General features: G+C 36.8%; 1 protein-coding gene across 1 annotated transcript; it reads right to left on the reverse strand.

Moving 5' to 3' along the window:
• Positions 1 to 2: 2 nt before the first annotated feature.
• Positions 3 to 1,579, reverse strand: LOC121256636 (protein RADIALIS-like 4). The gene is given in 3 exon segments (XM_041157476.1): positions 3 to 212; positions 1,024 to 1,044; positions 1,046 to 1,579. Coding segments are annotated over 3 exon segments (327 nt in total). The 5' UTR covers positions 1,288 to 1,579; the 3' UTR covers positions 3 to 148.
• Between the last annotated feature and the right edge of the window lie 12,973 nt (positions 1,580 to 14,552).

The raw sequence follows: 14,552 nt of genomic DNA on the forward strand, positions 1-14,552 counted from the left end.
ACTTTGTTTCTAATGATTGATATTTTATTAGATTAGATTTGAACGGTAGGATAACGACCTCAACTACAGTGGAGAGAGAGAGAGAGAGAGAGAGGGATTTTCACAGTGATAGATACACTGATTTACGTCTCTCAAATCTGCTGCTCATCTAGAATGTGGTCGAAGAGGCTTGGACTTCACGCCTTCCCTGCAGCTTAAGATACTTCAGAAGCCTGTATAGAAGGCAAGAAGTTAAAATGATGTTAGTTCATGAAAAAAGTTCTGAAGATAGAAAAAGAAAAGGAAAGGAAAACTTGAATTTTTCTTTCGAAGGTCCAATTCATTTTGCAAGCATTGGTGCATTTCTGCACTCTTCCATATCTCCTCAAAGGTATTGGTGCTTGTGATGAAGGCATTGCATACTCATCTACTCAGGGGATTCCATGTAATTTCAACAAAGAGTAGCCTTTTTGGGTACAACACAGATGTGCGTATTGCTTTCTTTCTTCGCTCCCACATGGCTCTTAAAAAATCTTTTTAGTGTGGGCCACATTTTGTCTAAAGTCATATATATAGGCCATAGGGTTAGTTTCCAGTACTTTTTTTATGGTAGGCCCCTTTTTAGCATTACCCTGCTCTGTGAAATAGTGAGATCATTTTTGATTCGGCAGCATGCAGCGAGTCATGAGCTGTATTGTTTATCTGTGCATTAGTCTGTTAATACTTAATACACCCATAGTAAGTTGGGCTTGAACTTCGGCGTTGGGACGCATCAATTCACAAGAGAAAACTACTGCTTTTATTATTTATGGTTTGGTCTATATTTATCACCCCATAATTTTACTTTTGGCCTTGTCATTAGCTCCAGTTTTAAATTTTATGGTGATAAACATTCCCAATTTGAAGTATGAGAGTCGAGACCAAAGAAAAAATGGGAGAGTCCATGCATGACAAAGACCAAAGAAGAGAGATACAAAAAGAAGCTGACCATCCGGGGGAGAAGGGGGGGTAAGGATGGTCGTACATGTACTGGGAAATATTTACCTCTCTTCTTCAGCAAGATTGTCCACTAGACCTGTACTTGGGAATAGGAATATGACCAGACTCGATGTGCCGGAGATCCTCTAAAAGAATTTCGTAGTGTCTTTTGACTTCCTCAGCGGTTTTCCCACCCACGGCCTTGGCTACATTCTGCCACCGGTCGGGGGTGTCCTTATCATACAAAGCCAGTGCCTTTTCAAACCGTTTGTTCTGCTCCGCCGTCCAAGAGGAGCTGGAGTTTTGTTTATTCAGAGAGCTTGAAGCCATGTAGTTACTCTAAAATCAAATAGATGGTGAAGGTGGTTATGGAAGAGGAGGACTAGTAAAGAATCAAGAAGAAGAGAAAAAAGATGGGTTTTAGTTGAAGGGATGGTTCATGCAGGAGACTGCCATGGGTGGTCTGTGCTTATAAATAGGAAATGGGGGAGGGGGGGTGGTTGGCTGGAGCCACTTGGCGAATCTGCTATTGTGCCAAAAGGTGGATTGAGGCGTGACCCGTCTCCCTTGGAACCACAAATGTAGCAGGACAAGCTATAGCCAGAGGAGAAGCGAATCAGTTTCAAAGGAGAGACTTCCTGATTTTTTTTCCTAATCACATATACACATAGTAGAATCTCCCAACACTGGTCACGGGCTTGTTTGTTTGTAAAACTACATCTACAGTATTTAGATCCATAGAAAGGTAGAAATTTCATCATCTTTTAGCCTAAGATATCAGCAAACAGTGGCAAAATCTTCTCAATCGTCTCAATATATAATCCATCCAACTTAATGTAACCAAATCGATTGATTGTACGTTCTTAAAAGATTATCTAGAACTGTTAATTTCATTTACTGGAATGAATTTTTTTTTGCCTTTTTTAGTTTGAATAATGATACGTAAAGTTGTTTTAAAAAATAATAAAGTCTATTATTAAAAAATTATTATTATTTTATATAAAACTTATATTTATTTATTTATTTTTAAATAATTACAAGATAATTACACAATCACAAATATAACTATCATTTTTTTTTTAAGATTAGCTTCAGCTGCCTGATATCAAAAGGCAGATAATTTTGAGCAAAATTGGCCAGTCTTTTTCTGTACACGTTATAAAGTTTCAGAGTAAAATCTCCTCGATAGCCACAACAATAACAACAGTAATGTCTCAGATATGTCTTTCATATGTCAGACACCAAGCCTTGGCCTTTGTATTCAAGTCTCAAACTGATGGTAATCACTGAAATAATCTTTTGGACCGGAGAACTAACTGCCAAGAAGGGAGAGTTACTGACGCTCCTCTCTCTAAAATTCTTTCCCTTCTCGCTAAAACTTTCTTTACAGATCTGGCTAGAGGGATGGGAGCTTTGACTCCCTTCTCCTCCCCCTCCCCCTCCCCCTCCCTCCCTCTCTCTCTCCCTTCCTCCTCTCTTTCTTCTCTTTTATGTAATATTTTATTTGTGTATATTTTCAAACAAAATAAGAGAAAATTACAGATCTAGATCTTCTCGCCTCCCACAGGCCACCACGCGCCCTGCCATGGTGTTGCCCAACTGTTGATCTTCAAGACCATCGAATGCGGCACCAAACGGAGCGACGAGTAGCTCACATGCGCAGATTGAAGTTCCGGCATCATTCGGCGCATGACATTCACGCACTACCGGGAAGCCCTTTACCAACGCCACGAGCGGCATTTCTGGAGTTTGTGAGTCTGGGATCTCCATGGTTGACTTTCGGTTCTCTTCCCAGAGTGGCGCGCCATAGCAGCCTCTGTGCACTGCTTTTTCCTTTTTGTACAGTATTTTCTTTATAGTTTCTTTTGTGTAATGTAGTTTCTAAGTTAATAAACATCTAAACAAAATAGTGCCTTCGAACTTTGGTCCGAATGGAGTTGTAGTCCCTCCTCTTCGTTGACGGGTTTTGGTGAGATTTAGTATACCCTACCCTGCTTAGTCGGAGTATAAGGCTTTGTAACCTCTGTCGTGGACAGAGGTGGTAGTTTCTCTAAGATCTAAGTCTTTAGAGATTTACTGTCTGGACTAGACCATGTCAATCACGAAAGTGTACTGAAAAGTTACTAATGATTGTAATTAACTTATTTTTTAAGTCAACTTTGTAAATTATCTCTTAATGAAGAGTAATATCTATTTTATTAAAAAAAAAAGAAAAAAAAAAAAGGGAGCGGTGCTCGGGGTTCAGGTTGTATTTATGCGAGCTTCAGATCTTGGAATTGGGTTTTCGGATCTTTTGTCCTGAACAACATTCCAAAAGATTATAGCTGGCTGCCTGATGTCTATGATACTGTTTGTTTCTGCATGTACAAGAGTGAGTATACAAGTGCTAGCTAGCTGCCTGCTGGTTTTCTACTTAGATCTGAGGGTTTTTTTTTTTTTTTTTTTTTGATGTCGGTTAATTGGTGGTTGGTTGAGCTTTCATTCAATCCAAACAGTGATAAGAAAGAAGCTATTGTTATCAACTAGACTAAAAAGAAAAAGGGCCGGTATGACAAGGGCCAATCATACGTACAATAGGCTCAATCACTTTCCCTTAAAGCTTTCAGTGTAGGATAAGTTGAGATTACTAAAAGCATCGTCTTTAGCACGTGTTACACTAAAATCCTGCGGGCTTACCTCCCTAAATTACTCTCTCTGAAATCCTTGAAATTCTATTCTCGAGTCGAAGTCGATATATAAAACATACTATCTATATAATTCAAATAATAAAATAATAATGCAACTACTATGTTTCAAAATAAAAGAGGAAGAAAAAAACACAATAAAAACCATGGTGTGTGTTCTTGTAACTTACCTTAAGCAAATATTTGAAAGATTAATAGTGTATAAATAGTAATTAATAATTATTTTTACCAATATACTTTGTTTTTTCAATGGGAGCGCCTACAGGCCGAACGTTGTGCAACTATAAGATTTACACCCACTAATGGGAGGGTGAAATGTGGCAGGTACAACAAGTTTACAATGGATGCAAAACACAGAAACCTTTTAGAAATGCAATCCCCTTCACCACGAGTCCACGACTAATCTCTCTCTCTCTCCACCCTCCCTCCCTTTCAGAAACCACATCTACAGTCTCTCTTCACTCTCTCTCTCTCTCTCTCTCTCTCTCTCTCTTAATCGGAGGTGCGTGCCCTCCATTGCCCTCTCTCTCTCACATTCGAACAAACCAGCCCAAACGCCATCTCTCTCTCATTCTCCCCGTCGGCACAGATCTCATATCTATGTCTTGAGATCCCGTATGTAAGTTCCTCTCTTAAATGTGAGAACATTTGATCTTCCCAATACAATTTATTTTAGTATTCATATAAATTTGTTGAAGGATAATAAATTAGTCATAGGCAGCCGAATGTGGGATGTTTTTGGCGGAAAGTTACAGTTTTTCTCATATTTCTAAAAACTTGTGAATGCGCCAGGGTGTTCGTGTGAAATTGTGAATGCTCTAGGGAATTCATGATCTCCTGCAAGTTTCGATGTGGCAAATGAAATTAGTGATAGGAATTAGGGGGTTCATCTGAGAACTGGAGCTTTGACGAGAAAAGAATTATAGAGAAAATATTTAGAAAAATATTTCTACAAGCATAAGTAATAGGAATTCTTACCATTTTCTTTAAAACACAAGCATAAGGACGACTAGATCTACGGAGGAAACTTTCAGAAATTTGGGCTTGACAGGGAGGTTGACGGTGAAGAAGAAAGAGTGAAGAGGAAGAGAGAGGAACGGCTAAGGAAGATGACTGAAGTGGAAGAGAGAGGATTTGGAAAATAAAGAGAAATAACGTTTGAAGCATCTACATTGGCTTCTCCAAATAATATTTCATTTTTAAATTTAACGAATTTTATCAATAGTTAATCCACATTAAATTAATTAAACACTTTTCATTCTAAATATTATCAATATTATCTACGGTAATTTCATCATTTTTTTCAAAGATAAAAAACACTGTTTCACTTTCAAATATATTGTTTATTAATTTCAGCTCTCTCTCCCGCAAAGTCTCTCTCTCTCTTCTTCCCTCTTTCTCTCCCGCGTTTCTTCTTGTCTTCTTCCTTCTCTTATTCCCTCTTTCTCTCTCGCGTCTCTTCATTTATTCTCTTCTTCTATTTTTTTTTCTCTTCTTTCTTTTTTTCCCTCTCCCGCATCTCTTCCTTCTTTCTCTTCTTCTAGTTTTTTTTTTTTTGCTCTTTTTCCCTCTTTCTCTTCTTCCACAACCATTCTCTCCTGCGACGGCACTCTCCAACATGGCACTGCGACAGCTTCTCTCTAGCACGACAAGCGGTAAGATTCAAAATCTTAGTCTTGATTTTACTCTTGATTTTTATTGTTTGGATTTGATTTTGTTGATGTTGTTTGGGTTTGATTCAAAACCCTAGCCTTGATTCTACTCTTGATTTTATTGTTTGGGTTTGATTAAAAATCAAACCCTAGTCTTGATTCTACTTTTAATTTTATTGTTTGGGTTTGATTTTATTAATGTTGTTTGGATTTGATTTGAAACCCTAGCCTTGATTCAAACCAATGAGATTGAGGTAGGGATAAATAATGGTGGAAAGTGCTATAATGTTTCTCTAGAAATCGCAAAATCTGGTTTAAGGTATTCAGTTTATTTGAGTTCCCTGAACTGTCAATCGAATTATTTGGAGCGTGGACTGAGTTTCTTTGAGTTCCCTTGAAGTTACATTATGGACTCTGGTAGTTTGAAACATGTTTGTAAGTTTGCATTATGGTCTCGGGTAGTTTCTTTGGTCTCGCTTGTCTTCATGTTTGTAAGTTTGAAACATTTATGGTAACTCAAAATCGTAATCCAATCAAGTCAAAATTGTTTCTAGGCCTTCTTCTATCCATATTCTTTCCTTATGTACAAGTAAAGAAACTTTTTCTAGAAAGTGGGCTACACAATTGCATTCCCTAGCTAGAAAGTAACTCAAAATCGTAATCCAATCAAGTCAAAATTACATGACAAATGATAGAGTTGTTTTCATGTCTGAAAGAAGACAAGCGACTAGTAAATTGGATGTTGATAGGGCTCAATTACTAGCAGAGAAAAAGAGGAAAAATGATACGGAGAATAGAAAGATCGATATGGAGATTATAAAGATGGATCTTACTGGCATGAATGGAATGCAACGAAAGTATTTCTTGAATCTTCAAAAATAGATTTTTGAGAAATCCATGAAGCAATTTTCATCTCCATCTCTATCTTTATCTTTTGAAGATGTGTAGCCTTTTTGTTGGTGTAATATTTTGGGATTGTTTTGTATATTGTGGTTGTATTTGTTTTGGAGTTGTAGCCCATGATTATTTTGTAGCTTTTTGTTATTTTGGATCACAAATATGAGTGTTTGAGAATGTGGACAGCAACTAGGATGGCAACTTCTAGGATGTTCATAGTTTTATAGATTGGTTACCACCCTATTTATTACTCTCATTTTGCATTAGTTGTTATCAAAGTCTTGTATAGCCTTCAAATGATGGCGGCCAAGCATTCTAGAAAAAACAAAATTTGTGAGCATCCTGTTTGTGAGATTTGCTTGCAACTGGCAATAGGATTTGCTTGCAACCAGTTTGTGAGCATAATCTTCTTTATATTGAGTGATGATGTTTGTGAGAATTGGCTTAGTTGCATTGAAAATCGATAGAATTATTTTGATAATATTGATATCGTGTGATGAAATTTTGTTTACTAAATTATGAAAATGAAAATAAATATGATTATTGGAGATTATAGGAGATTTAAGAGATTATGAAAATAGAATTAATTAAAAAATAAAAATTAATTATAAAAAAATAAAAATAAAAATAAAAATATTTTATTATTATAAAGAGTGTGATGACTAATTCAATATAGATTTTAAATTTTGAATGATTAGTTAAAAGTAAAAAAATTACTTATTAATCAAAATTTTAAGAATAAAAAAACCATTCTAATGTCAATATTACGAGGAAAACTACCGTAAGGTTGATGAATTTATGACGTGGCACTCTTTCATTGGATAGTGTAAAGTGCCCGAAGCCTGTTTTAAGATAACATTGGTGCATGTATCAGTACGGCTTTACCTCTGATGGTTGTGATTTGCGCACTCTTTTCTTTCAAATCATTGGTGACGGGTAAGTAAGTGGTCATCTTCTAAGAACCATATAAAAGGTAGTCCAGTACTACCGTTTGTGATATGACAGATTTCGGCGTTTCGCAAATGCCCCCATTAACATGCACACATGAGGAGGCCCCGATGTCTCAAGGTTTGTTTGCGTCAACCACTAATTAACATGTCTGGTCAAGTCAAATTGGTCATGTCAAACTGCTTCCTTTGTTTTCAATAACAAAATTAAATTATTTATTTTATTTTATATAAAAATTTAAAAAAATTATAATGATAAAATTAAAGATTTTTAAAATTTTAAATTTTACTCTTCAAAACAAACCAGTCCTAATGTTCTGTGGTTATGATTTGTCCAATATGCCCATAAGATATTATAGAAGGACATTAATCAAGAAAAATGGAGTAGCAGTATATATTGGTAAGTTGGTCTGGTCTCTCATATTGTTTTCAGGTGGATGGGGAAAGTTGTGATGGATGTTCATTTGAGGAAATGCTAAAGCAAATGTGGTCCCTGTTTGGAGGGAGGACCTTTGTACTGAAAATGGTCCTCGCACTTTGATATTTAACATCGTCAACATCAAAGTTCAATTCAAGGGGCTTATTTCCTTTCGTTAATAATAATAATAATAATAATAATAAACCGTTTTGCTACGGCCTGTGGTCCTTCCCACCAAGTTGGAAGGCCCACCAAAAGCTTAAAGTTTGAACCAATCATGATTGAGTATAGAGAACTCTAGGCTTTTCATGGGCCTTAATTAGCTGGAAAACTCAGATATTATAAATAGGTGTTTCAAACAAATACAGTGAAATTTAAACTTAAATGTTGAGTGTTTAACCTGCAACTTCCGCTAAGGTTTGTACGAGCTGTTGTCACGTGCGCGTCTAGCGACTTTATGCAAGGTTCGGTCACACTTGGATTGAGCGAACTCGATTCTTGTACTAGCTAGCCTTGTTGGACCGTGACCCTAAAAAAAGTCCAGCAAAATCTGATCTTTATTCTTAAATTATCTATTCAATTACGAGCCAAATTACTCAATACATGATGATGAGATAAATTCCTATTTAATTAATAATTAGAAAATTCGAACGGTACAATATTTTAATACTAACATGATAATTAATTATAACTAGAGATATAATTTTCTTTCGGAGTCGGAGATCATGTATATATATATATATATAAATAGGATATATTTGCCAATGTGCGAGCTGGATATGGATTTGTAATATTGATTATTGTGTAACATGAACAAAAGGTAGTAGTGTACTATCAAGGCAAAAAAGCTATAAAGGGCGCACCCAGCCGATAATGCATTTGTGGTGTTAGTTGATTTCTAATGATAAAGAGTCGTGTCTTCAGAAAGATACTGCTTGCCTTGATATTTACACTTGGGAATGCCTGATCATGCCACAATGATATATTATATATATATATATATATATATATGTTTCGGAAGAGAGAGAGAGATCACCTAATTAATTTATTAATTATATATATAGTTACAAATCTAGCCTTGCAAATTACAAAATGAAACAATATATCATCACTTATCTGTTCATCTGCTCATGTGAATGAAAATATGCTTGTGATAAGGTTGTAATCTGACGTATCCTTCACTGATTACAACTGCGGGATAAGAACTGGACCAAATTAGTATATATCTCGGCCTTTAATTTTTGAAAAATGATTTAGAAACAATATTTTTCACAATATTTTATATAATTATATTTTATAAAAATATCTTATAAAAATAATATTATTTTATTTTATAATATTATTATAAAATATGTTATAAAAAATGTGTAACGTGTATATCATTATTCTGGATTTTATGGTTAAACTCGGTAGACACGTACACTGGCACTGCAGTGGCACACAGCCACGGACTTAGACGTACGTGGTACAATTCCCTTGATTTGACATATACAAGTAGTACAAAGACAGCACGTGTGGGCTTAGCGCTGCAGCTTTTTGAACAGGGCCCGGTTCAATTCATATAAAGCTAAGCCCGACTTCTTTCTCCGGAGTTATGAATTATAAGGTCCAAACTTTATTATGAATTAAAGCCCAAGTCTTTTTGTTCCATAAGTAAAGTAAGCTTGCCGTTGCAAGGCTTATAAACAGTCATTGATGTTATGATTGAGGGTGAGAAAGAGTATGGGGGCTAAATCGATAAAGCTTGCAGGATGTTGACCCTCATGATGTGGGAGCTGGGACCTTTGTTCTTGTCGAGTTAGAGTTGACATAGCCATGGTACATAACTCGAAGAGGATCAGATATTGTAACATAATTCCTTCGTCATTTGTCACCAAAGCTTCTTATTCCGGCTTTGAAAAATTGCGATTGCGATCTTCTACTTTGGATCATTTTCTTTTAATTAGCTGTCCTTTGAAATCATTGTGCGCCAAGAAAGTGTACTTCCTCTGCATGAGTGGCTCAAAGGAATTTAGATATTGATCAACAAAATGTTTACAAAATTAAAGGTTTGCTAGCTGATGGTGGAAAAACTGAAGAGACAAGCGCTAATTACTCTCCAACAATCACTCTCAATTCTCTAAAATTTCCTCTGTTTTTAGTCCTACCATGATTCTTGTTGTACATTAATTTTTAGTCTAGTTACTTTCCATTTTAGCTGAATCTACTTTCCTTGTATAATTATCAAATGGTTATCAACAGTTGTATGTACATCCTGTAAGTCCTTTAAATGTCAATATAGAAACCATAAAAGCTGCGGCAATTTACGCTTACATGGTATCAATAGCCACTCGAGGTTTTCAGACAAAATAACATCCTTTTCAACCTCATCGATTCCTTTTGTGGGCAACACGTCTTCTCTAGATTTGTTTACCACAAAAACCAATCTGCTCGACATCTCTATCAATTTAGCTTCTACAAACTACTTACTTTGGAAAGCTCAAGTAGTTCTTTTTCTTCGAGGACATGGACTTCTCGGTTATGTTACAAATGAAGTGCCTTGTCCCACCACTACCATTATTGATGAAAATTGTGTTCGCAATCCGAATCCAATAGCAGCAACGTGGTTGCATCTTGATCAGTTGATTCTCGGATGGATCAACAGTTCTCTTTCGAACATTTCTCTTTCACAAGTGAGAAATTGTGAAACGGCACATGATGCTTGAGAGGCACTCAAAACTCTATATGGTCGACATACACAGAGATCGTGTTCAGCAGATGCATGGTGAGTTGTAGGCACTCACCAAAGGCTCCTTTTCTATAGAAGAATATTTGCACAATGCCAAAGCATTGGCCCTTTCTCTATGTGGTGGAGGGAAACCAATGGAGGATGAATATTTCATAATCTATTTGCTAGGGGGTTTAGGACCTGAATTTGATCCTATTGTGGCTGCCATTAACGCTAGAGACACTTTTTCAGCACTTGAAAATGTCATTAGCAAATTGAGAGACTTTGATCTTCAAATTTCCTCAACTCGTAGCACTTCAAATTTTGCATTGGCACTTAGCACTCCAAATTCGGTACTGGCACTCAATACCACTCGTAACTCTGGTTTCAAATAACATGGTGTCCCACCATCTCGTGCTTGTGGGTGTGGTCAGAATTATCGTGGGAGTGGGAGTGGCAAGTCTTAGGACAAACCTTTTGCTGGACATAGTCAGTAGCCTTCAACTCGTGCAAATGGAAGCAGTAGTCGTGGCTCTACTCGTGGTGGACGAGTATCACGCATCACTTGTTTTCATTGTGGTGGTTCGAATCATAAGGCTGATAGCTGTTGTGCTTCTGATGAAGAAGCAGACCAATATCAAGCATTTCTCGCAGTTCAAGCTAGTGAAACCATTGATGAAGCATGGTACCTAGATACAGGTGCAAACTAGCATATGACTCCGACTCAAACTGAGAAACACTTTACCATACAAAGGAACTGATATGGTTATGGTTGATAATGGTTCTCATCTATCTATTTCTGGTATTGAAAATTCATATGTGCCTAACACCAATCTTATCATGAATAATACTCTTATTGTTCCTACTCTCCAGAAAAAAAATTACTTTCGGTTTCTCAGTTTACGGTTGACAATAATTGTTGTTTCATGTTCTATCCGTGAGGCTTTATTATCAAGAATATGAGGACGAACCAAGTACTTCTTAAATGACTCATGGAGGACGAACTATAGTACCCCCTGCGTTTCAAGTCTCCCATTGCATCTCCTTCCATTTGCACGAGTTGAAGGTTGCTGACTATGTCCAGCAAAAGGCTTGTTGTAAGATTTCCCACTCCCACTCCCACTCCCACGATAATTTTGACCATGCTCGCAAGCACGAGATGGTGGGACACCACGTTGTTTGAAACCAAAGTTACGAGTGGTATTGAGTACCGGTGCAGAATTTGGAGTGCTACGGGTTGAGGAAATTCTAAGATCAATATAAATTTTGCTAGCTTATACAAAGTGCATGTTTACTTGAGATTAATTGATGTTTAGTTTCCTCATTTTCTTTAAAATATTAACAAATATCATATTATAATGACAACTCCGGCCGGCCCCAACGTACAGCTGGCCCTCTCAAGATCATATTGACTATTCTTGCATCGATCCAGCCAAGCAACATCATAATCTTGATCTGAATAAATTCCCACCATGCACCATCTATATTTAGAGTTGGAGGTACCCACATTTAAATGCTTGGTTGTCCAATCAAATGGCAAAGCAGGAATATTTCCTCCCATGGAACCCGGATAAATGAGCACAATTTTTCTTGGTCACAAGAGCATCATCTTCTAAGGCTGAAGTGATGATGATCAATGCAATTACATCCAGTCCCATTAGTTGAGAATTCTTCAAATAAAGTCTTTCGTTTGGTAATTAGTGATCTGAAGGCAATTATGAAAGGAGCTGATGCTTCAAAAACCAATATGATCAATTACAACATCTATATGATGGTTCTGGCATAATATTAATGCATTACATTAGATATCAATATTGTTAATGGCCACGTAATATACTCTTTTCAATGGGTACGTATTTCCCACATTATAATCATCTTTACAAAGAAAATTACAAGTGGCCTATCTGCATATATAATATCAGTATAGATACATATCTATACATAGACACACATTAACAAAGATGTACACACTGTGTGTGTGTGTGTGTGTGTGTTTAGAGGGATCGTGCAGGGACAGAAAATTGCAAGTTGGTGCCGGCCGGTTTGGAGGGAAGCACGAGCAAATTAAGAATGAAATGGTGAAAGGATTTAAGTAAATGACACACTAAAATGTATGAGATGGTATGTGTCGAGAAGAATATGGAACATACCCATATGGGCTTGTGAGGGTGGCAAAGATCCTCCAAACAAATCTGAAGATTGTGGTTTCCCTCCCCCCAATCACTTATCCTTCTCACCTGCATATATTCCTAAAGACGGCTCCATAATTTCCTCCCTAGCTACTAATTAAATCTTCTATTTTCAACCATATCATGATATCACTTAGGCTTTTCATGTCTCTATTCTTGGTGGTTATCCTAAAACCTTCATGTGATCATGTCTCTTTCATTCCTTAGTATTATATTAATATCCATCTCACCCACCAACTCTGATCAAATTTTAAGGAAATGGGTTTTTTGAATTTGGGAGCACCCAGGTATAAGTTTGTGGAAGCATCTAACACAATTTCCCGTAGGGCCATGCATGGAATGTGTTTTTAGATAAGAAAGTTGAAAAATACTAGCGTACTAATTTGACATTTGAAAAAAAAAAAGAAATCGCATGATTTTGATTTTATACCGAAGATCATCTTCATTATAAATCTGAACACGGTTAACAATTTTTCTGTTCATTGATTATAAGATGCTCGATTCTATTTTTGTCACCCATTTGCTATCTTCATGTTCTTTTTCTATTCTCTCTCTCTCTCTCTCTCTCTCTCATGTTTCCTTCCAGTACGTCGAATCTTATTCTTACTTTGTTCGAGCTGGCAAAGCTTGGGATGTTTCATCTGGACAATCTTAACCTAGCTAGGCAAGGTCTCCCGGGCAGAACTTTGCCCATCCCGGCCTCAGCCTTCCCCCTATAAACCTCTGGATCGATATAATTATACGGTAGCAGTACTTTTATATATATAGGATTAAAGTGTGTAGGTCCAATATGTTGAAAGAAAAATAGGTGGCAAAGTAAATAGGTTTGAGAGGAGTCTCATGAGTTCAAACAACGCGTCTGATGTGAATTTGTAGTTCGAAAATATTATTCATAGTCTTGTTGGAGCTAAAATCGATAGTTTCAACGTCTAATTTCTTATTTTCTTTTTGGAGTAAACAGCAGAAGAATACTCCATCTGTATTGAATTGAGAGAAGCACCAAATGCTACAAAAATATTCATATAATATGTGCATAAGTGAGACGTCGGGTTGGCCATTCTGGAACTTGTCTTTACTGCTGTCTTGATGTAAGTCATGCAGCTGTCTTATGTTGTCTTTGACCATGATTTTCAGTTTTGACTCATCCAATCCACAATGCATGCATCCATGCAAAATGTCCTAAGAAAAGCTAGAGCCCCTTCCCCTCACCTTATCCTCACACTGTTCATCAATTTATTACTTTTCCTCAACAAAGCAACTTCCATATTACTGCATACTTTTCAGTTGAACACTAGGCTGTTTATTCAAACTATTGCTTTTTAAGTTCAAAATAATAATTATCATGTGAAAAATGGCATGAGAGAGAGATCAGCTGGGGAAGAAGAGGCTGCATAATGCAATTAATTAGTACAAGATCAGGAAAAGGGTCGAATTCATAAGACAACATCATTCACTACAAGAAAACTGCTTATTTGCGACCAGTTAATTCCAACGAAATGACTATTTGCAATTAAAATTGATTGCGAATAGTCTTTTAGTCGCAATAAATTGATCACAAAAGCCTGTTTTTCTTGTAGTGATTACATGAATAGGTATGGTGGTCTTGTTGCACCGCGGCCATTTTGGGCAGTTCATTTTACAGTGCCGCTTCTAAGCAGTCGGTTTGATTTTGAAGAAATAACAGCCCTCCACTTAAAAGTTGTCATCTCAAAAACCACGCTATAATCACGCTAGATTCGTGCACATGGGATATAAATTGATCCCCACTTCAACTGAGAGAACTTCACTCGACTTCAGCTTAGCCCGACCTCGACCCCGAACCTGTGTGTCCAAAACTAAAGCTGAGCATACCTCCACTGCCAGCATTCACCGCCAATAGTCCACCACCACCAGTCCATATCAGGAATGTACAAACAACATCTCCAAGGAAAACATTAATTTTAGAAATTGCCTAAAGTTGTTGACAAAATAAGTATGGTCTTTTTCTAGTCCTCTTCCCCGAGGATAACCATTCCATTAATGGCAAAAACAAGCTTTTCTTCTCTCCATCTCCAACTTTTTCATCTTCTTCTTCGTCGAAATCTGGAATTAGAAGCAGCAG

The sequence above is a fragment of the Juglans microcarpa x Juglans regia genome, chromosome 3D (genome assembly GCF_004785595.1).
Source record: "Juglans microcarpa x Juglans regia isolate MS1-56 chromosome 3D, Jm3101_v1.0, whole genome shotgun sequence".
In the NCBI taxonomy this organism is placed as follows: domain Eukaryota; kingdom Viridiplantae; phylum Streptophyta; class Magnoliopsida; order Fagales; family Juglandaceae; genus Juglans; species Juglans microcarpa x Juglans regia.